At 34.8% G+C, this 23,975-nt stretch overlaps 1 protein-coding gene across 1 annotated transcript in view; it reads right to left on the bottom strand.

Annotated features, from left to right (window-relative positions):
- Nucleotides 1–23,975, bottom strand: part of TXNDC16 (thioredoxin domain containing 16) — a 126,489-nt gene that overhangs the window by 7,664 nt on the left and 94,850 nt on the right. The window contains 4 exon segments of the mRNA XM_079121664.1: nt 12,608–12,798; nt 14,222–14,382; nt 18,948–19,086; nt 21,423–21,507. Of these exon segments, the coding sequence (XP_078977790.1) occupies nt 12,608–12,798; nt 14,222–14,382; nt 18,948–19,086; nt 21,423–21,507 (576 nt within the window).

Here is a 23,975-nt window from a genome sequence, read left to right as displayed (position 1 = left end):
GAACATCGACGCAAAAATTCTCAACAAAATTTTAGCAAATCGCATACAAAAATATATTAAAAAGATAGTGCACCACGATCAAGTGGGTTTTATCCCAGGGATGCAACGTTGGTTCAACATCCGGAAATCAATAAATGTCATTCACCATATCAACAGACTAAAAGTTAAGAATCACATGATTATTTCGATAGATGCAGAAAAAGCATTTGATAAAATACAGCATCCCTTCATGCTCAAAACACTAGAAAAAATTGGGGTAGTGGGATCATTTCTTAACATTGTGAAGGCCATCTATGCTAAGCCCATGGCCAATATCATTCTAAATGGTGAAAAACTGAAAGTATTCCCCCTAAAAACTGGAACAAGGCAGGGATGCCCTCTTTCACCACTTCTATTCAACATTGTTCTTGAGACTCTAGCCAGAGCAATTAGACAAACCAAAGAAATTAAAGGATACGAATTGGAAAAGAGGAACTCAAACTATTCCTGTTCGCTGATGACATGATTATATATTTAGAGGAACCTGGAAATTCCACCAGAAAACTTTTAGAACTCATAAGTGAATTCAGTAAAGTAGCAGGTTACAAGATCAATGCTCATAAATCCAATGCATTTTTATATGTAAGTGATGAATCTTCAGAAAGAGAAATTAGGAAAATACCCCATTCACAATAGCATCGAAAAAAGTAAAATACTTGGGAATCAATCTCACAAAAGAGGTGAAAGACCTCTACAATGAGAACTACAGAACACTAAAGAAAGAAATTAAAGAAAACCTTAGAAGATGGAAAGATCTCCCACGTTCATGGATAGGAAGAATTAATATTGTCAAAATGGCCATACTACCAAAAGTGCTATATAGATTCAATGCAATTCCAATTAAAATCCCAATGATGTACCTTACAGAAATAGAGCGAGCAATTATGAAATTCATCTGGAAGAATAAGAAACCCAGAATAGCTAAAGCAATCCTCAGTAGAAAGAGCGAAGCAGGGGGTATCACAATACCAGATCTTCAACTCTATTACAAAGCAATAGTAACAAAAACGGCATGGTACTGGTACCAAAATAGAAAGGTAGATCAATGGTACAGAATAGAGGACACGGACACAAATCCAAATAAATACAATTTTCTCATACTAGACAAAGGGGCCAAAAATACGCAATGGAGAAAAGATAGCCTCTTCAACAAATGGTGCTGGGAAAACTGGAAAACCATATGCAACAGAATGAAATTAAACCCCTATCTCTCACCCTGCACAAAACTCAACTCACAATGGATCAAGGACCTCGGAATCAGACCAGAGACCCTGCATCTTATAGAAGATAAAGTCGGCCCAAACCTTCAACTTGTTGGCTTAGGAGCAGACTTCCTTAACAGGACTCCCATAGCACAAGAAATAAAAGCAAGAATCAACAACTGGGATAGATTCAAACTAAAACGCTTTGTCTCAGCAAAGGAAACTATCAGTAATGTGAAGAGAGAGCCTACAGAGTGGGAGAATATCTTTGCCAATCATACTTCAGATAGAGCACTAATATCCCAAATCTATAAAGAACTCAAAAAACTCTACACCAAGAATACAAATAATCCAATCAACAAATGGGCTAAGGAAATGAACAGACACTTCACAGAAGATGTACAAGCAATCAACAGATATATGAAAAAATGTTCAACATCTCTAGTAATAAGAGAAATGCAAATCAAAACTACCCTAAGATTTCATCTCACCCCAATTAGAATGGCGATTATCAAGAACATAAGCAACAATAGGTGTTGGCCAGGATGTGGGGAAAAAGGTACACTCATACATTGCTGGTGGGGTTGCAAACTAGTGCAGCCACTCTGGAGATTCCTCAGAAAGCTTGGAATGGAACCACCATTTGACCCAGCTACTATCCCACTCCTTGGCCTATACCGAAAGGACTTAAAATCAGCATACTACAGAGATACAGCCACATCAATGTTCATAGCTGCTCAATTCACTATAGCCAGATTGTGGAACCAACCCAGATGCCCTTCAGGTGATGAATGGATAAAGAAACTGTGGCATATATATACAATGGAATATTACTCCGCCATGAGGAATGACAAAATTATGGCATTCGCAGGCAAATGGATAAACTAAAGGATGAATGATCTCGCTGATAAGCGGATGAGGACATATGGGGGGGATAGGAGGGGTTAGTGTTAGGGTTAGGGTTAGGTTTAGGGTTAGGGATAAGGAGGGTGGTAAGAATGAGGAAGAAAGGAATGTATAGAGGGAAAAGAGGGGTGGGAGGGGAGGGGGGAAGGGAAAAAAATAACAAAATGAATCAAACAACATTGCCCTATGTACATTTATGATTTTTAATTAAAATTTAAAAAAAAATATTAAACTTAAAAAAAAAAAAAGGAATGAACTACTGATTCATGCTACAGCATGGTTGATATTTGAAAACTTCATGCTAAGAAAAAGAAGCCAGGCATAAAAGTTCACATATTATTTGACTCCATTTATATGGAATTTCCAGATTAAGCAAATAATAGAGCCAAAAAGTAGATTAGTGATCACCAGGGAGAAGAAAGAGGAAAGAATTGGAAGTGCCTACTAATGGGCATGGGATTTCTTTGCGAGGTGATGAAAATTGTTTTAGAATTCAATAGTGACAATGGTTACACAGCCTAGTGAATATACTAAAAACAATGAACTATACAAAGAATGACTTTTATGGCATATTAATTATATTTCAACTTTAAAAACACCATCCACAGGCTATTTAAGCATAATACTTAAGTTAAAACTAACTTGACAGAAAGGAATCAAACACCTGGGAAGAATGAGTGTTGGTGCAAGGATTGACCCCAAATAAATTCAAGTATCTGACTAAATATACACAAATGTACATAATCACAGATTCACATGACACATGGCAGCTAAGATAATGTAACAATGGAGTTTGCACATTTATGTATACATATACACATCTATTTACACATATAGCTCACACATACACCTTATTTAAGTACTCTGTCATGGACCAGTGTCAAAATATTACAATACAGATGATCTGATATCTAATAAAGTCCTTACATAGTAATGTAGACTTTTGATATATCAAATTTTAACTATTTGCATGATATACTAATCATTCAGGTTATCATATTTACTTATTTAAATTATAGCAATAGCCCTATTGTTGCCACAATTGTCCATAAGTGGTTAATACTCAAATATAATTAAGATATGTATCCATACCACAAGTATAAATTCTTGTATGTTTTCAGAAAAGTAAAATTATAACATGTCATAAGCAAGGATCATTAATTCTGGGCAAGATCTGTTTTCTTGGGCTTCTAAACTCTGATTCTGTCCAAACTATAAAAAAGGAAGTTAAATTATCTGTTTGCAAAAAACATAACCTTTTACAGAAAACCTTAAAGATTGCACCAAAAAACTTATAGAATAAATAAATTTAGTAAAGTTACAGGATACAAAAATCAATATTAAAAATCAAGTGTTTTATACACTAAAAATAAGCTATCTGAAAAAACCACCTCAATAGCATCAAAAAATAAAATACTTAGAAATAAATTCAGCCAAGGAGATGAAAAACCCATACACTGACAACTACAAAACACTGATGAAAGAAATTGAAAAAGACATAAATAGAAAGATAGTTCATGTTCATGAATTGCAGAAATTAATATTGTTAAAGTATCTATACTACCCAATGCAATACTACAGATTCAAGCAATTTGTATTAAAATTCCAATGACATTTTTGACAGAAATAGAAAAAAAAAATCCTAAAATTCATATGGATCCACTAAAAACCCCAAACAGCCAAAGCAATCTTTAGCAAAAAGAACAAAACTGGATATGTCACACAGCCCAACTTCCAAATGTACAAATAGCTAGAGTAAAAAAACAGTATGGTACTAGCATGGACCAATGGAACAGGATAAAGAGAGCAGAAATAAATACAAACATTCACTGTCAACTCACCTTTAACCAAAGAACCAAAACACACAATGGGGAAAGAAAGGTCTCTTCAATAAATGGTGCTGGAAAAACTAGATATTCCTAAGCAGAAGAATGAACTTGGACATTTGTCTCACACTCCATCACAAAAATAAACTCAAAATGGATTAAAGACTTAAACTACTAGAAGAAAACAAAAGGAAAAAGCTTCTACACATTGATCTCCACAAAGACATTTTGGATCTGACCTCAGAAGCACAAGTAACAAAATCAGATCAAATGGGATTGTTTTATCAAACTAGAAAGCTTCTGCACAGCAAAGGAAACAATCAACAGAGTGGAAAAACAACAGAGTAGAGACAGTGGGAGAAGTATGTGCAAATTATATATTCAATAATGGGTGAATATCCAAAATATATAGGGAATTCAAACAACTCGGTAACAAGAAAACAACCCAATTACAAAGTTGGCAAAGAACCTACATAGGCATTTTTCCAAGGAATATACTAAAAAGCTAACTGATATTAAAAGGTGCTCAACATCACTAATCAGGAAGAGTAAACTAAAACTACAATGAACTATCACCTCACACCTGTAAGGATGGATTTTACCAAAAAGACAAAAGGTAAAGTATTAGGGAAGATGTGGAGCAAAAGGAACCCTTCTATCTTCTGGGTAGGAATGTTAATTAATACAGTCATTATGGGAAACAGAATGGAGGTTCTTCAAAAAATTAAAGATAGTAGCACTACATGATCCAGCAATTCAACTTCTGGATGTGCATACGAAGGAACTGAAATCAGTATGTCAAAGAGATGTCTGCACTCCCATGTTCACCGCAGCATCATCCACAATAGCCAAAATATGAAATCAACCTGTGTCCATCAAAGGATGAATGGATAAAGAAACTGTGCTGCATGTATACAATAGAATGCCAGTCTTAAAAAAAGGAAGGAATTCCATCGTTTGCACCAAATGGATGAACCTAAAGGACATTATATTTAGTAAAATAAGTCAGGCATAAAAAGAAAAACACTCATGATATCACTTACCTGTAAAATCTAAAACAATCAAACCTATAGAAGCAGAGAGTAGAATGGTGGTTACCAGGGGCTAGGGGATAGGGTAGGAAACCAGGAGATTTTGGTCAAGGAGTACAAAGTTTGTTATACAGGAAGAATAAGTTCTAGAGATCTGCTATACAGCATGGAGACAAATAATAATGTATTGTTAACATAGCTTTTAAATGTTCTCACCAAAAAGTAATGATATGTGAAGTGACAGATATGTTTATTAACTTGATTTAATCATTCTACAACATACACATAAAAATATTATGCATATAAAAGTATTAATGCACCTAATATGTATTAATGTTAGCTATTACTATTTATTAAATTTAATAAAATATAATTTAGCAGTACTTATTTTTGGTGGATAAAAACAACCTCATACTTTTTGTGATGGTTAGATGAAATATTAATAAAATGCATTTTTATTAGCTATTATAATTATTCAAGTTAAATATAACATAATGGTATTTATCAGAATACTATTAAGCAGAACTGCTTCTTTCAAATATTTATGTGTATAGATTAGGTAAAATACCTATGGATTTTAGATAAAATCACTGCAAACCAGATTATCACAATATTGGTGACTACACAGATGATTTTGTTTTATTGAAGATTCAATGAAACAAGCTCAATTATGCATTCAATTCAGTAGGCAATTTGTTTAACAGTAGAGGCTGTGAAGTTAGATTATTTGGTTTGAATCTCTATTCTGGTAATTCTGGTAATTATTAGTTCAATCACCATTGAACCTATTAACCTCAATTTTTTTCAACTGAAAAAAAAAAAAAAAAAAAGTATGACAATATCCAGGGTTATAATGAGACTAAATCAGAGCATCACTGAAAGGTAATTAGCAACATGCCAGGCAAAGTGGACATGCTTAATAAATACTGATTATAACTTTTATGCCAATGATAACTTTCCATGAAGTAATTTGCCTATTACAATGTAAAAGCCATATAAACCACAACCAAAAGGGTGGACCTACCTGATCAACAAAAGCAGTAACAACAAATGTTGAGGGAGAAACTACTTAAAACCAGGCAGTCACGAGCGAGCTAGCGGATGAGTCAGGCCGCCTGCATCGGGAGCTAGCCGGCGGCACCAAACCCGCCTGCATTGCAAAACTATGGGGGGGCAGCCAGCTTGCCCAACCACCAGGCCAAAATCTGACCCCATTACTGAGTGACCCCGCTCGACCACCACGCCGAGGTCTGTGGCCATTCGGAGCAAGCTGGCAGACAAGCCAGCCCACCTGCATCATGGAGCTAGCCAGAGGCTTCTTTATAGGCTGGTGCAGGCATTTTGAATTATTCCTGAGGGCTTGTCCACCACTGGAGCCGTGAACCCAGTGACCAGGAGCATTGCAGAGGAGGGCCACCCAGCGAGAGGCTTCCATGCAGAGTGAGGGTCTGAGGCCCAGGCGGTAGATCCAGTGCCCAGAGAACATAACAGAGGAGGGCCGCTCAGCGAGGGAGTCCCTCACAGGGCCAGGCTCCCCAGTCCAGGCGGTAGGTCGGGACCCCTGGGAATGTCGCAGAAAAGGGCTTCTCAGTCCAGGTGGTACTTCTGAACCCAAGGGAACTTCTGGAAGGAGAATTGCCCAGTGAAACTTCCACACCGGGTGAGTATTCCCTGCTGGACAAGATTTTCCCACCAGGGTAGTAGAACCAGAGACACAGGCCCAGATCAGACGTGCCCCAGTTTGCAATCTAGTCCCCCTTTGGCTGACCATCAGTCAACAAGTGGAGTCACTTTTGCCCACTGACAGGGAATATACCCCACCTGAAGGCCACCACACCTAGAGGGGCAACTTCCTAGTGGAGCACCGCATTATCAAGTTACTCCAAGACTTCAGGCTACTGAAGGCTAAGAGGTGAGTTATTGGAAATCTACAGAGAAAATACTAGTCAATAGAGGAAATCTACATTATCTCAGAGTTTCACTACTAGAGGGGTAGATACCTGAGCAATGTGAGAAAACAAGGGAAGAAAATGTCCCAAACAAACCTAGATGGTACAGCAATAAAATTCAATGACAGCATGGCAGAAGAAAGGTCAGAAAGGGAGTTCAGAATGCGCAAGATTAAAATGATCAGAGAAGCAAACGATAGGATGAAAGAGCAAATGTAGGCTTTGAATGATCGCACCACTCAACAGTTAAAAGAGCAAATGAGGGAAACAAAAGACCACTTCAATAAAGAGTTTGATACTGAAATAAACCAGACAGAAATCCTTGAAATGATGGAAACAATAAACCAAATTAAGAATTCCATAGAAAGCAAAACCAATAGCATAACACCTGGAAGACAGAACCTCAGACATTAAAGACAAAATATTTAACCCTGAAAACAAAGTTGATCAAACAGAGAATGTGGTAAGAAATCATGAATGGAATCTAAAAGAATTATGGGATATCATGAAAAGGCCAAATTTAAGAATTATTGGGATTGAGGAAGGCACAGAAAAACAAACCAAAGGAATGAACAATCTATTCAATGAAATAATATCAGAAAATTTCCCAGATCTGAAGAATGAAATGGAAAATCAAGTACAAGAGGCTTACAGGACTCCAAATATGCAAAATTACAACAGACCCACACCAAGGCACATTATAATGAAAATACCCAACATACAAAATAAAGACAGAATTTTAAAGGCTGTGAGAGAAAAGAATCAAATTACATTCAGGGGGAAACCGGTAAGAATATCAGCAGATTTTTCAATCCAGACCCTAAGAGCCAGAAGGGACTGGAACAACATTTTTCAAGCTCTGAAAGAAAATGGATACCAACCAAGAATCTTATACCCAGCAAAACTTACCTTCAGATTTGATGACAAAATCCTTCCATGATAAACAAAAGCTAAAAGAATTTATAAAAATAAAGCTGGCATTACAGCAAAATATTCCATGAGGAAGAGATGAAAAACAATGATGTAAATCAGCAAAGGGATAGCCAAATAAGGAAAAACCAAGTCATGTCAAAAAAAAAAAAAAAAAAAAAATGAGCCAAATGACCGGGAATACAAATCATATCTCAATAATAACCCTGATGTTAATGGCCTGAACTCATCAATCAAAAGACACAGACTGGCAGATTAGATTAAAAAGAAAAATCCAACAATATGCTCCCTGCAAGAGACTCATCTCATAGAAAGAGATACCCATAGACTAAAGGTGAAAGGATGGGAAAAAACATATCATGCACATGGACACAGCAAAAAAGCCAGAGTATCCATCCTCATATCAGATAATGTGGACTTCAAGCCAAAACTAGTCAGAAGGGATAAAGAAGGACATTTCATACTGCTTAAGGGAAGCATAAATCAGCAAGACATAACAATCATAAATATCTATGCCCCAAACAGTGGCTCATCCATATACATCAAACAAATCCTTCTCAATTCCAGAAATCAAAAAGACCACAACACAATAATACTAGGCGATTTTAACACACCTCTCTCACCACTGGACAGATCCTCCAAACAAAAATTGAACAAAGAAACCATAAATCTCAATAACACAATCAATAATTTAGACTTAATGGACATATATAGAATATACCATCCAAAATAGCGAATACACTTTCTTCTCAGTAGTGCATGGATTCTTCTCTAAAATAGACCATATATTATGCCACAAACCAACTGATAGCAAATACAAGAAGATAGAGATACTACCTTGTATTCTATCAGATCATAATGGATTGAAATTAGAAATAAATGACAGAGTACAAAACAGAAAATTCTCCAATACTTGGAGGTTAAATAATACACTATTGTATGATGAATAGATAACGAAGACATCAGGAAGGAAATTTAAAAATTCTTAGAGGTAAACGAGAACAAAGATACATCATATCAAAATCTCTGGGACACTATGAAAGAGGAAAATTTATTTAATGGAGTGCATTCGATAAAAGAAGAAAAAAAAAAATCAACAAATAAACGACCTGACACTACAGCTCAAAGCCCTAGAAAAAGAAGAACAGAGCAACATAAAAGTAGTAGAAGACAGGAAATAGTTAAAATCAGAGCTGAAATCACCGAAATTAAAACAAAAGAAACAATCAAAAAAATTAACAAAATAAAGAGTTGTACTTTGAAAAAATAAAATTGATAAACCCTTAGCCACACTAACAAAGAGAAAGAGAGAGAAAACTCAAATTACTAAAATTCGGAATGAACAAGGAAATATCTCAACAAACACAAGCTGAAATACAAAACATAATTAGAAGCTATTTTGAAAAATCTATACTCCACCAAAATAGAAAATCTCAAAGACATCAAAATCTCTAGAGATATATGAATTACCTAAACTGAACCAGGAGGACATACACAATTTGAATACATCAATTTCAAGTAATGAAATAGAAGTCATCGAAAGCCTACCAACGAAGAAAGTCCAGGACCAGATGGATTCTCAGCCGAGTTCTACAAAACCTTTAAAGAGCTCATTCCAATACTCCTCAAAGTAGTCCATGAAATAGAAGAGGAGGGAACCCTCCAAAACTCATTCTATGAAGTCAGTCACCCTGATACCTAAACCAGAGACACACTGAGGAAAGATAAGTTCAGACCAGTATCCTTAATGAACACTGATGCAAAAATTCTCAACAAAATGTTAGCAAACCACATACAAAAATATATTAAAAAGTGCACCACGATCAAGTGGGTTTTATTCCAGAGATGCAAGGTTGGTTCAACATCTGGAAATCAATAAATGTCATTCACCATATCAACAGACTTAAAGTTAAGAATCACATGATTATTTCGATAGATGCAGAAAAAGCATTCATTAAAATACAGCACCCCTTCATGCTCAAAACACTAGAAAAAAACAGGGATAGTGGGAACATTCCTTAACATTGTAAAGGCCATCTATGCTAAGCCCATGGCCAATATCATTCTAAATGGTGAAAAACTGAAAGCATTCCCCCTAAAAACTGGAACAAGGCAGGGATGCCCTCTTTCACCACTTCTATTCAACATTGTCCTTGAAACTCTAGCCAGAGCAATTAGACAAACCAAAGAAATTAAAGGGATACAAATAGGAAAAGAAGAACTCAAACTATCCCTGTTCGCTGATGACATGATTATATATTTAGAAGAACCCGGAAATTCCACCAGAAAACTTTTAGAACTCATAAGTGAATTCAGTAAAGTAGCAGGATATAAGATCAATGCTCATAAATCTAATGCATTTTTGTACATAAGTGATGAATCTTCAGAAAGAGAAGTTAGGAAAAATACCCCATTCACAATAGCTTTGAAAAAAATAAAATACTTGGGCATCAAATTAACAAAAGTGGTGAAAGACCTCTACAATGAGAAAACTACAGAACACTAAAGAAAGAAATTAAAGAAAACCTTAGAAGATGGAAAGATCTCCCATGTTCTTGGATAGGCAGAATTAATATTGTCAAAATGGCCATACTACCAAAAGTGCTATACAGATTCAATGCAATTCCAGTTAAAATTCCAATGACATCCTTACAGAAACAGAGCAAGCAATCATGAAATTCATCTGGAAGAATAAGAGACCCAGAATAGCTAAAGCAATCCTTAGTAGGAAGAGTGAAGCAGGGGGTATCGCAATATCAGAACTTCAACTACACTACAAAGCAATAGCATGGTATTGGCACCAACATAGGTAGATCAATGGTACAGAATAGAGAACATGGACACAAACCCAAATGAATACAATTTTCTCATACTAGACAAAGGGGCCAAAAACATACAATGGAGAAAGGAGAGCCTCTTCAACAAATGGTGCTGGGAAAACTGGAAATCCATATGCAACAGAATGAAATTAAACCCCTATCTCTCACCCTGCACAAAACTCAACTCACAATGGATCAAGGACCTTGGAATGAGACCAGAGACCCTGCATCTTGTAGAAGAAAAAGTAGGTCCAAATCTTCAACATGTCAGTGTAGGATCAGACTTCCTTAACAGGACTCCCAAAGCGCAAGAAATAAAAGCAAGAATCAATAACTGGGATAGATTCAAACTAAAAAGCTTTCTCTCAGCAAAGGAAACTGTCAGTAATGTGAAGAGAGAGCCTACAGAGTGGGAGAAAATCTTTGCCACTCATACTTCACATAGAGCACTAATTTCCAGAATATATAAAGAACTCAAAAAACTCTACATGAAGAATACAAGTAACCCAATCAATAAATGGGCTAAGGATATGAACAGACACTTCAAAGAAGAAGATACAAGCAATCAACAAACATATGAAAAAATGTTCAACATCTCTAGTAATAAGAGAAATGCAAATCAAAACTACCCTAAGATTCCATCTCACCCCAATTAGAATGGCGATTATCAAGAATACAAGTAACAATAGGTGTTGGCGAGGATGTGGAGAAAAAGGTACACTTTTACATTGCTGGTGGGGTTGCAAATTAGTGCAGCCACTCTGGAAAGCAGTGTGGAGATTCCTTAGAAAACTTGGAATAGAACCACCATTTGATCCAGCTATCCCAAAGACCTATATCCAAAGGACTTAAAATCAGCATACTACAGAGATACAGTCACATCAAAGTTCATAGCTGCTCAATTCACCATAGCCAGATTGTGGAACAAACCGAGATGCCCTTCAATTGATGAATGGATAAAGAAACTGTAGTATATATATACAATGGAATATTACTCAGCCATAAAGAATGATAAAATTATGGCATTTGCAGGCAAATGGATGCAGTTGGAGAATATCATGCTAAGTGAGATAAGCCAATCTCAAAAAACCAATGGAAGAATGATCTCACTGATAAGCTGATGATGACACATAATGGGGGGTGGGAGTGGTGCAAGAATGGAGGAAGAAGGGACTGTATAGAGGGAAAAGAGGGGTGGGAAGGGTTGGGGGTGGAGGAAAAAAATAGCAGAATGAATCAAAAACTATTACCCTATGTAAATGTATGATTACACAAATGGTATGCCTCTACTTCATGTACAAACAGAGAAACAAGATGTATTTCATTTGTTTACAATAAAAATAAATTTTAAAAAAACTTAAGACCAGAGTTCTATATAATAATAATGTACTATTTGTTAAATGTCCTCATTTTCTATAAAACCAAAAATTTGCTTACAGTCACAGAAAAAAATAAATGGCATATATATGAGAAAGCTATACTAAAAGTATCTTGTGAACTCAACAATTTTAAGTTTCATAAAAGCAGCATGAAGTACTTATGCTTAGGTATGTCAGTGCTTCCAGGGTAAAGATATTTTTTTAACTTGGATAAATAACAAAAATCATTTTTGAAGATATTGGCAATCTACAGAAGCAACATGGACTCAATGAATTAAAATTCAAGAGAAAAGAGAGATTTAGTATGTGTGTTGACTGCTTAGTGAGTCTACTGTCCCCAACTGAGGTCTTTTACCTTAGTCTCATAGTCAGACACTGTTCCACAGACAATGCTATCAGCATAGTAATATTTAGGATCCTTATAAACACCATTCAATTCATGCCAGTACTCATTAGCTACAATTGAAGTTTAAAAATCAACAGAACAAAATGCAGAACTGTGTATTAAATAAAACAGAAAACTTACTGATATGATTTTCTAGTCCTGCTTCTAATTTTTTAAGCCATAACACAAGGCTTTGTTCAGTTATAGATTGGTTGGAAGGAAATGCAAATACGTGGCCACCAGAATGCAGATTCACCAAAACAAGAAGAGGAAGGGAAGGCAGAGAGCCAAAGTATGCCCGCAATATTCCTCTCCCCACAGGAGTGTTCTTCCTACAAGAGGAACAATTGAAAAAATTAATTGTTTTATCACAAAAAATGAAAATAAGTTTATGGAACATTAAACTTTAATTAGTATCATGCCAGTATGTTTATTCTATGAAAAGACATCCTAAAATCCAAGAGGTCTATGACTATGGTATTAGTAATTAGATTTTTAAAAAATTTTAATATGGGTGCTCTCTTTCTCTTATGAGGAAAGAAGGAAGTCAGTGACAGTTTTCATAAAAAGCACACAGTGTGAAGGCTTGTCAACTTAGGTTTGACACAATCAATAGGTTCCTCTGAAAGTTTAGCCAAGTACCTATTCAGATGTCAGCTCAACAATTAAGTGGTTACATAATAAAAGGATACTTATTTTTATAAATACTTATTTTCCAAATAATTGTACCTTTTCTCAGGAAAAAGGAAGGCAGAATTAATTTCAAATTAAAGAGAAGAAAAATAATTATGGTCCTACAACGAAACCATAAGTTAAAGATAGTTAACCATAAGTTAAAGGTTAATTTTCCTAACGGCAGCACATTACATGTTATACAAAATACTATGTAGCTTAGATAGCTACAATGAAAATTCCCTGGGGAAATTTTGCCTCAAGTAGTTAAGACTGTTGATAAAACTTCACAGCAAAAGTGTATACTGCTCCATGTTCATAATCTTTCAAATAAGTTAAAAAGTAAAATATGTCTTTCATCTGATGAATGTGAACAAAGCACAGTGTGTGTGTATGTGAACTGTGTTCACAGATCCTTAAAGTAACACAAGCCATACATCCAGCAAATGTACCACCAAGTACTGCTGATGGGTGCACTGAAATCCTTTCATAACATTATGGCTGGACTACAACAATACAGAAATACAGAGAAAGGAAGTGCAGGAAAAAGTCAAAATGTAACAATGCTTACTTTTTTGTATTTGCCAATTTTTCTCCAATGTACGAATACTTTCAAAATCAGAAAAATGATTACTTTAAAATGATTATTTTATTGTAGCCAGGAGTGGTGGTACATGCCTGTTATCCCAGAGGCTGAAGCAAGGTGATCAAAAGTTTGAGGCCAATTTTAGTAATTTAGCAATACCCTATCTAAAAATAAAATTTAAAAAGGGTTGGGGCTGTGGCTTAGTGGCAGAGCACCTCTGGGTTCCATTTCCAGGAGCACACAAACATACACACAAGCACGTGCACATACACACACACACACACACACACACACACACACACTATAGAATAAAATTCAATTTGACACAAGTCAACCTGGACCTTGTCTAAGGGAATTTAGTTACTAAAGTACCATGACAACATATTTGGTCCCATTAATAGTAACTCCAAAGGCAAAGTTAGAGAGTTTCTTTTCATTATGAAAGTGCAATAATTATATTCTATTTCTTATATATAAACAAATGAAAATATACTTACAGATTTAACCAGCAAGGAGTAAGAGAATCCAAGTGTTTCTGTTTCACTAGTGTCAATATTACTTTTCTGTACTGAGGATTTATGCTGCCATCACTGAACAAAATAAGTAATGGTTTCTGAAGTCTTAAATAAGTAGGAAGATTTTCCACAGTTATTTCTGGCTGTGATGATGATGATGATGATGATGATGATGAAGAAGAAGAAGAACAACAACAACAACAACAACAAAAAAAAAAAACCCAAAGCATGGGAATTATAATACAAAAAATAGAAAACATTCAAATCATTCATACAATTTAACTTCATAAAATTGAAACACTTTCACTTAGAGGTTGTACCATATTAATAACTACGACTCTCCAGAGTTTATTCAATCTCAATTTATCTTAATGAGTTATATTCAAAATAAAATTACTATTAGACATTGAGAATAAGTTAATTTAATACTTATAATTTCATATGCTAAAATATGTACCATATTAATCAATATACATGTGACAAACAAAATTCTTATATTTTTCTTCTAATAAAATTTTTTTCTAACAAAATTTTTGATTAAGAATCAAAGACACAATCTTTTCCTTTAATGTCTATTATTATTTTTTTTTCTTTTATGGGGGGGTACTGGAGATCAAATCCAGGGTCTGTACCTGCTAGATAAGTCCTCCACCACTGAGCTACACCTTGATTCCTTTTAATTTTTTTCTTGGGGGGGAAGGAGTGGTAACCAGGGATTGAACTCAGGAGCACTTGGCCACTGAGCCACATCCTCAACCCTATTTTTTTATTTTATTTAGAGATAGGTCTCACTGAGCTGCTTAGCGCCTCATTTTCACTGAGGCTGGTTGTGAACTCACTATCCATCCTGCCTCCTCATCCTGAGCTGCTGGGATTACAGAGTGCAGCTACCATTCCTGGCTCCTTTTAATTTTTGAGACAAGGTCTTGCTAGGTTGTCCAGGTTGGCTTCGAACTTGCACTCTTCTTGCTTCAGCTTCAAGCATCTGGGAATACAGGGGTATACTACTGCACCTGGCTATGATTACTTAAAAAAATTAATAAAATTTTACATTTTCTAAGACTTTGGATTTGGGGGCATAATTAAAATAATTAAAAATATGCTAAAATAAATCTAGAAGTCAAACTTTTCGAGTTTAAAGTAACTCTAAGAAGGAATTTAATAAGGAATTTGAATTCTAAGCCTTTTACCATTTTTATTATTAAAAGATAGTAACTAATCTACAAGCAATCAACAAACATATGGAAAAATGTTCAACATCTCTAGTAATAAGAAAAATGCAAATCAAAACCACCCTAAGATTCCATCTCACCCCAATTAGAATGGCGATTACCAAGAATACAAGCAACAACAGGTGTTGGTGAGGATGTGGGGAAAAAGGTACACTCATACATTGCTGGTGGGGCTGCAAATTAGTGCAGCCACTCTGGAAAGCAGTGTGGAGATTCCTTAGAAAACTTGGAATGGAACCACCATTTGACCCAGCTATCCCACTCCTTGGCCTATACCCAAAGGACTTAAAATCAGCATACTACAGAGATACAGCCACATCAATGTTCATAGCTGCTCAATTCACCATAGCCAGATTGTGGAACCAACCTAGATATCCTTCAATTGATGAATGGATAAAGAAACTGTGGTATATATATACAATGGAATATTATTCAGCCATAAAGAGTGATAAAATTATGGCATTTGCAGGCAAATGGATGAAACTGGAGAATATCATGCTAAGTGAGATAAGCCAATCTCAAAAAACCAAAGGGTAAATGATATCGCTAATAAGTGGATGATGATGACACATATTGGGGGGAGGGGTTAGTGTTAGGGTTAGAGTTAGGGTTAGGGAGGGGGGCAAGAATGAAGGAAGGAAGGACTGTATAGAGGGAAAAGAGGGGTGGGAGGGGTGGGGGGAAGGGGAAAAAACAGAATGAATCAAACAACATTACCCTATGTAAATTTATGATTACACACCTTTAAGCCATGTACAAACAGAGAAACAACATGTACCCCATTTGTTTACAATAAAAAAAAATTTTCTGAACATTATACTATATCTAGATACCATAAAGAGAAAGACTAACAATGTTGGCTGTTTACAAATTGAAATGCATATAATAAAAATATCACAAAGTTAAAAAAAAAAAAAAAAGATAGTAACTATTTTTTAAATGTATCTGTAGAAGACAATTTGTCCAGGTTGTTAGCTAAAAGAATCAGAAAGAACAATGAACAATGCTAACATATTTAGTATTAAAAACAGCAATGATTTACAAATAGTGACACCTTCTACCGTTTTCCCTTTTTGATCCACATTTATTATTTTATCATCTGGCTATATCTGTGAGCTAGACAAATCATATCCTATCACACAAGCAAGACCCAGATGACAAATGAGGAAACACACACTCAGAAGCCATATTGCTTAAGTCCCAGAGCTAAAAGCAGGAGGGAACCAAACCTAGAAGGCAGGCATTCTGCTCATCAGCTTCCTGTTCCATAAAAATTCGCATGAACAATTTTATATTTTTAATTGTGTCAACAATCTCTGAGTACAATATTATTTCATCCTCAGATATCAAACTCTGGCATATACCTTTCCCTACTTAGTTCTCAAAATGGTTTCTCTCTGCCAATTCTCATCTTGGTTCCATTATGCTTTATATTCAAAATTTTCTCACATCATCCTTTTCCATGGCTTAAATCTTAGATCTCTTTTTTCCCCCAAATTGTTCTCTTTTGGCTTCTTGTGTAAACTATCATCTTTTAATCTTCCACATGAGTTATATCCCACTCCTAAATACTGACAGATCTTACTGAGCCACCCCTGCTTAACTCAAACATGTATTGAGAGGTACAGAGTTAAAGATGTTATGCTGGGTGCTGAATTTATAAAGAAAGAAGATACTTCCCTACCCTCAAAGAGTTACGTTAGAGGAGGAGACAGTTGATTATTCAAACTGCTATGATCCTTGAAAATATTATTCATGTATGACAATAAGGAAATCTATGGGTTCAGAATTAAACAAGCTTAAAAAAACAAGATACAGGAGCTAGTGGGTGATTTTAGGAAGTGATATTTGAGCTGGGCCTTGTATAAAGAATAAGTTCTTGAAAGACGAGGTATGTCCTTGAGCAGGGATTACAGATGGAGAGAGAGGTGATAAAGCAAACAATACTGGGATCAGTGAGATAAAGGGTACCCAATTTAAGACTGCAAGAGGTAAATGCGGCTGAGACTAGATGGATAATGCCTTGATAAGTTTTCTTACTCCAGGCAAATACCGAGAAGATTTTTGTGTCAGATTAGTGACATGGTTAAGGCCTGTTTTCAGAAAGGTAACTAACTGGAATATGAATTTCTGAAAAGCAAGATTGGTGATGAATGCTGCTCTTTCCTGTAACTGTCAGGTGAAAAGATTGAGATGTCAAGAAGACAACTTAAGTGTCAACAGAAAATTGGTTAATAAATTACAGAACATCAGTACAACAGAATACAGATATTAAAATCAATATGCTTATCTACATTCTTTGAAATATCCTTAATAAAAAAAGACAATTTTTTAAAATATGGGGAAATATGTTCTCAAATTTAGAGAAACTATGGTTGATTCTAATTTTCTTCATTACTTTTTGCTGTTTTTGAGAAAAAAAAAAAAAAAAACAACAACTAAAGTTCCAATACTATGTAAGGGAATATTTACTTAATAATGTCATTTAAAACAAAAATGTTACTATTTTGATAAACCATTTAGGAAACTACATCCTGAAAATATTAACTTAATGACTTGATTATAACTTGTAGTTTTGATGGGGGAAAAGAGGACAAAAATCAAGGAAACAGATTTATTAAAGACTACTATCAATTATTTGAGCTTCAATGTATTGTCATTTAGATAATTATGATAACAAACATCATAATGGGAAGATTATATATTCAACATTTTAGTTGATTATAATGGTGCTCCTTGTGCCACTTTAAAAATGTAGTAGTGGGTTGGGGATATAGCTCAGTGGGCAGAGTGCTTGGCTCACGAGCACAGGGCCTTGGGTTCAATCCCCAGCACCACACACACACACACAAAGTAGAAGTATAAATTTATAATATTCTAACTATATTTAACATAAATGCAAAACAACTGAAATCAAGTAGTACAGGTTATATCTGCTATGCCATTATTAAACAAAGTAAAGCATTAGAAAAGGCCTTTCATAAGACAGTTGGTTTTAAAACTATATAAATAGTAACTGACATTTGTTGAATATTTACCATGGGCCAAACACAGTCCACAAAGCACTATGCACACCTTCATTGGTCCTCACAGTAACTCTCTTCAGCAGGTGCTACTATGACCTATATTTTACACATGTGGAAACTTAGGAGTAAAGAGGGTACCATAGAGCCAGTAAGGATTTAAGAATTTAGAACCAGGTAGTCTGACTTTTTAGACTCTATTTGCTTTGTAACGAGTTCAACTTCAACTGACTTCAGCCACACTAGTCTCCACAAAACATGCGAACTTTTGGCAGTGGACTAGAAAAGCTGCATGCATAATGAGTGAACAAAACAAAGCAACCCAATTAATCTTCAGTCCACAAAATATGGTGTTCTGTGCTACCCAAAACTAGAAAATTGTGTACTACTGTATACTATCTTTAATTGATCTAGATTTTTATCTCAAATAACCTTATTATAAAATATACTCACAAATGTTTCCAGTAATGCATCTGTTATTATTTGAACCATGTCTTGCACATGGGTGTTAGCAAGTGGAATGCTCTCAATTTTGCCTTCTTTGTGTCTAGCAAGTAGCAGGGCTGGAAGAGTTGCAGCATATTTATTTGACCTGTGGAGAAATGTAGTATTTAAGTTCACAGCCAAAATACAGCAGGTCATCGAAAACATGAAAAATCAGACTGGCAAGCCACAGCACAGGGCAAAAAATGAAAAGCTGAACTGCCAAGGAAAAAATTAATTCAATTCTCAAACTCATTTTCTATGTGAAATTACCTGAGGAAGTTCAGGAGCCTTGACAACCTCAATTAATAGAAAGCAACGGATAATAATCTAGACAGATTTCTTTCACCCACACAACTTACTCATCAAGAATATGTCTAGTGCTGACGATATAGCCCCTAGCATGCAATGGATGGGAAAAAAGAAAGAAAGAAAGAAAGAAAAGAAAGAAAGAGAGAGAGAGAGAGAGAGAGAGAGAGAGAGAGAGAAATAGAGAAAGAAAGAGAAAGAAAAAGAGAGAAAGAAAGAAAGAGAGAAAGAAAGAAACAGAAAGAAAGAAAGAGAAAGAGAGAAAGAAAGAGAAAGAAAGAGAGAAAGAGAGAAAGAAAGAAAGAAAGAAAGAAAGAAAGAAAGAAAGAAAGAAAGAAAGAAAGAAAGAAAGAAAGAAAGAAAGAAAAGAATATGTCTAAGTAGGATTTAGAATGCACTGCAAGGCTCTTGGCCCCTTTGGAATGCTTGCCCCACTAAGGAGTTGGGCACCTACGACAAACCTATATTTGCCAGGCAATGTACTAGCTTAGTTATGTTTTCACTTAATCTCAGAATATTTCCCTAAAGTAGTCCCTAACACCCCATTTTACAAAGAAAGGATTCACAAAGTGATAAATAGTAGACACTGAATTAAAATAAAGTACTCCAGACAGCAAATGTGTGTTTTTGCCACTGAGACAAGAGCCCAAACCCACCTTCCTACCATTTTTGCTAACAAAATCTGAAAGGAAATTCTGTGAATAAAATACATAAAATGTTTTATGGGAAATTATCAATAAGGTAGTCACACATATAAAAACTTAACTCATTCCAGAACAAAGTATAGACATTACGATATTATAGAGGTTAGTGAGCCCAGTCTTCAGATCACCTACAGGAATCTCTTAGTAGACCAGGTGATTATAAACAAAACACTCTGTAAACTACCAGTCTAGTTCTATGGACTATAATTAAATGCACAGTATAACAATAAAGAATAGCAATTGGTATACATTATCAGATGGACAAGTCTCCTAGTTCAGTATATACAAAAATTATTGATCTCACAGAATAAACAAAAGTGTCATCAAAAGCAATGTTTAAGATGAAAGTTTTAAGCTTGGAAATCACAATTAGGAATATAATAGTCAGAAGATAAGAAAGAAAAATGGCTTGGATTTAATAACCAGTCCACTTGTACCCCAAAGTGAACCATTAATGTAGAATGTCATTGTATTAATAATAGTCTCCAAATTTGCAATTCAGTCCTTTTCTCTACAGCAACTTTGTTAGTCAGTTTTTTGTCACTGTGACCAAAATACCTGAAAAGAACAACTCAGAAAAGAAAAAGTTTATTTTGGTTCATGGTTTCAGAGGTTCAGTCTGTGGTCAGCCAACTCTGTTGCTCTTGGCCCAAGAAGAGACATGGTGGAAGGGCACAGTGGAAGAGCACTACTTTGCTTATGGTAGCCAGGAAACAGAGAGAGAAGGGGAAAGGGGCCTCAGGGAAGATGAATACTTCCAGGGCATGTCTCCAGTGACCAATATCCTCCAGCCACACCACACCTGCCTGCAGTTATCACCCAGTTAGTCCATTCAAACTGGAAGGACTGATTAGGTTTCAGCTCTCATAATCTAATCATTTCCCTTCTGAATATTTCTGCATTAACACAGACACTTTAAGGGGACACCTCATATCCAAATGGTAAAAGCAACTATAATATTTTGGTAATCCATAGGAGCCTCATTTTCTGCAGACAAAGCAATTTAAGTGGCTAAAAGTGATTTTTAAAAAATATACATTTCAGTGGCAAAAAAAAAAAAAAGAAACAAAAAAAAACCTCTTGAATGTTAAAGAAGTAAAATTCTCAAAAACTATGACAGCACCAAAAAACTCAAACTGCATTCAAACCCAAAGAGGAAAATTTTCATAGGAGGACAAAATATGAATCTAAGATTACCCCAATGGGTGCTATGGCCTATGAGATATATTTCCACACGCATACATACATATACACACACACATACCTATATATATTTAAATCTTAATAGCCTGGAATTTCCTAGATCTCTATAGAAGGAAAAAAAATCTACTTATGTTGCTGCGCTACCTTCCTAGATCAACAGAATAAAGACAAGCAACATACTATATGCATAGCTTCTTTCTCCCCCAAATTAGAAGAGTGATAAACTTACAGTATCCAAACATCTTCTTCTGAATAAATTCCAGTGATGACACTTCCTTTTAGGTAATTTCCTGCTTCAGTGAAATCTTCTTTTGCTATAAATACATATGACAAAACTCTGAGACCTTTAATATTATGTATGTTGTTCAAATGATTAACAGATTTATAGGTGATAGTACTTCATTATTTGATGTCAAAGATAAATATTTAAATAAAGACAACTTAGGTAACTTAATAATGAACATAAATCTGAATGCTTCTAAAATACATCCATTTTTATGACTGGATTATTTAAAAAGTGTAAACTGATATAATTATGATTTCATTATGAAACAAACATACTCTAAATGTGATTTACAAGATTTATAGTACTAGGAGACCCACAAGACCCTCATCTCAAAACAAACACAAAAACAAAAGCAGAAACAGGGCTGGGGGCATAGTGCAGTGTTAGAGTGACAGAGTGCTTACCTATCATGTTTGACACCTTGGGTTCAATTGCCAATACCAAATAAATACATAAATTTAATAGCTTAAATATATTTTAATTGCATAAAATATATTCATTGAGCAATATTTTCCCACTCACATATTATTGAATAAGCATATATATGCACACACATGTGTGTGTGTATATGTACATATATATATATATATATATATATTTTATACCTCTATATCTATTTTTTTAGCTCTGTCAGCAGAGAGAGAATTGAGAAGAACACTCCAATAACTACAAGTACTCCTAACCCCTAGATCTTGGTTTCCAAATCCAATTTCTTACTAAAGGGAACCTGAACTCCTTGGAGAAATGGCTGATTCCAGGAATGTGGCTGAGAACATCTTGTGCTACAGGATAAATTTAAAGAATGATGGAATGTCAAAAGGACATAGGAGTCAGAATGAAGGGGGCTTCCACTGACCAAATCAGGGACAATTTGAACAAACTGATAGTAACTTATCATTGAATAAAACAAGAATTCAGGAGTTCATATTGATAAACAAGAAAGTTCTGTCTTAAACTTGTATACCAGCTAATAAATGTAGAAGAAATAATGGAGTTAAGATACAGCTGCCAACCATAATAGTAATAGCTTTTTCAGACAATGAATTTTAAAACTGGAATGCAAAAATACAATGAAGAACAGGACACTGACATAGTTTTAAATTCTCTCCCCAGAAGATACTTATTAATAACACAGGAAAAAAGTCATAGTTTTCCAGTAGAGGGGCTCGATAGCAACACCAGTGCAGAAGACCTTTCTGCCCTCCTGGAACTCACATCCTAGTTTTTCAAACCATTAGAATGAATTTATATGAATGATAACACAGCATCTGACACAAAATAATGCTCAATAAATGTTAGCAGATAGCTTTTATTAATAAAACAAAAGACCACTTTTGTTAATGAATTCATAGTAGCCTTTTATTATGATATACTTACTCATTCAACAGATATCAAAAGTCCAGCTATTCTCATGTAAATGTCTGCCAAAAACTAAAAGCAAACTAAAAAGAGAAACTAATATCTCCCTGAAAGGGGTGAGTATAATCAATCCAGTAAAATTTTTTTTTAAAGTTTTATATCCAGAGCATGTCATTTTGGCACACCAAAGCCATCTTTATATGATATAATAGTGTGCTTTTGGTTTTTGTTGAAAGATAACTACATGTGAACTTTATCATCATTTGAGCAGAAACAAGATCAAGTACATTGTTTCTTATGTTGACCCCCTATGTAAAAAACAATACAAAAAATTCTTTCCAGTATTTACAACCAGGAAAATATTTTCTCTATGGATGAATCGGCATCCTAACTTGTATGTTATAATTTACTACATAATGATAACATGGTAAAAATGTCATCTTGCTATTTCTAGTTGCTCCAGATGGCTCTGGCTGTTTTATGACCAACTGCAGTATTTTCTGGATTTAATACATAATTATCCCTTACTGTTTTATTGTAAAAATCTTACCATTGTTTTAATGATTTATTGTATTTGTGTTTTTTATTGTCTAAAGATTCAAATTCTTCTTGGAAGGAGGCCTAGTATAAATAATAAATGAGAACTTTAGGGTACCAGGTCTAAAATTCTAAAATACAGACACAGTCAGCAGTAGAAATAAAAACAAAGAAAGGGATGAAGGAGTAAAACACAATCTTACTTCATAATCTTTCACTAAAAGAAGACACATTAAGATGCTATATACTCTAGGATTTTGCCTTTTAAGATGGCAAGTCACAGAACACATATTCATATGTTTGTTATTTCATTTTAGTAAGCTCCTTTAGCTCTCATTTTTAAAGATTTTGAAAAGAACAAAAAGAAAAAAGTTCCTAGACAAAAATTTGTAAAAAACGAAATTTAATACGCAGTTAACAGCACCCAATTTGTTCAAATGTAATTCGAGATAGGGGTCTTCTTCCCATACATATATCCTCAAAAGACTTCATTTAGAATTTGAAATTCATTTCAAAGGAAAGAAAAATAAGGAGAGACATTTGCTAGATAAATGGCAAGAGTTAGCATAGTTAAGAAAACATTAAGGCTGAAAATATGCA

This window comes from Sciurus vulgaris, assembly GCF_902686455.1.
Source record: "Sciurus vulgaris genome assembly, chromosome: 2".
Classification (NCBI taxonomy): domain Eukaryota; kingdom Metazoa; phylum Chordata; class Mammalia; order Rodentia; family Sciuridae; genus Sciurus; species Sciurus vulgaris.
The sequence above is the reverse complement of the archived record's forward strand: the minus strand, read 5'-3'. Positions and strand labels throughout refer to the sequence as shown.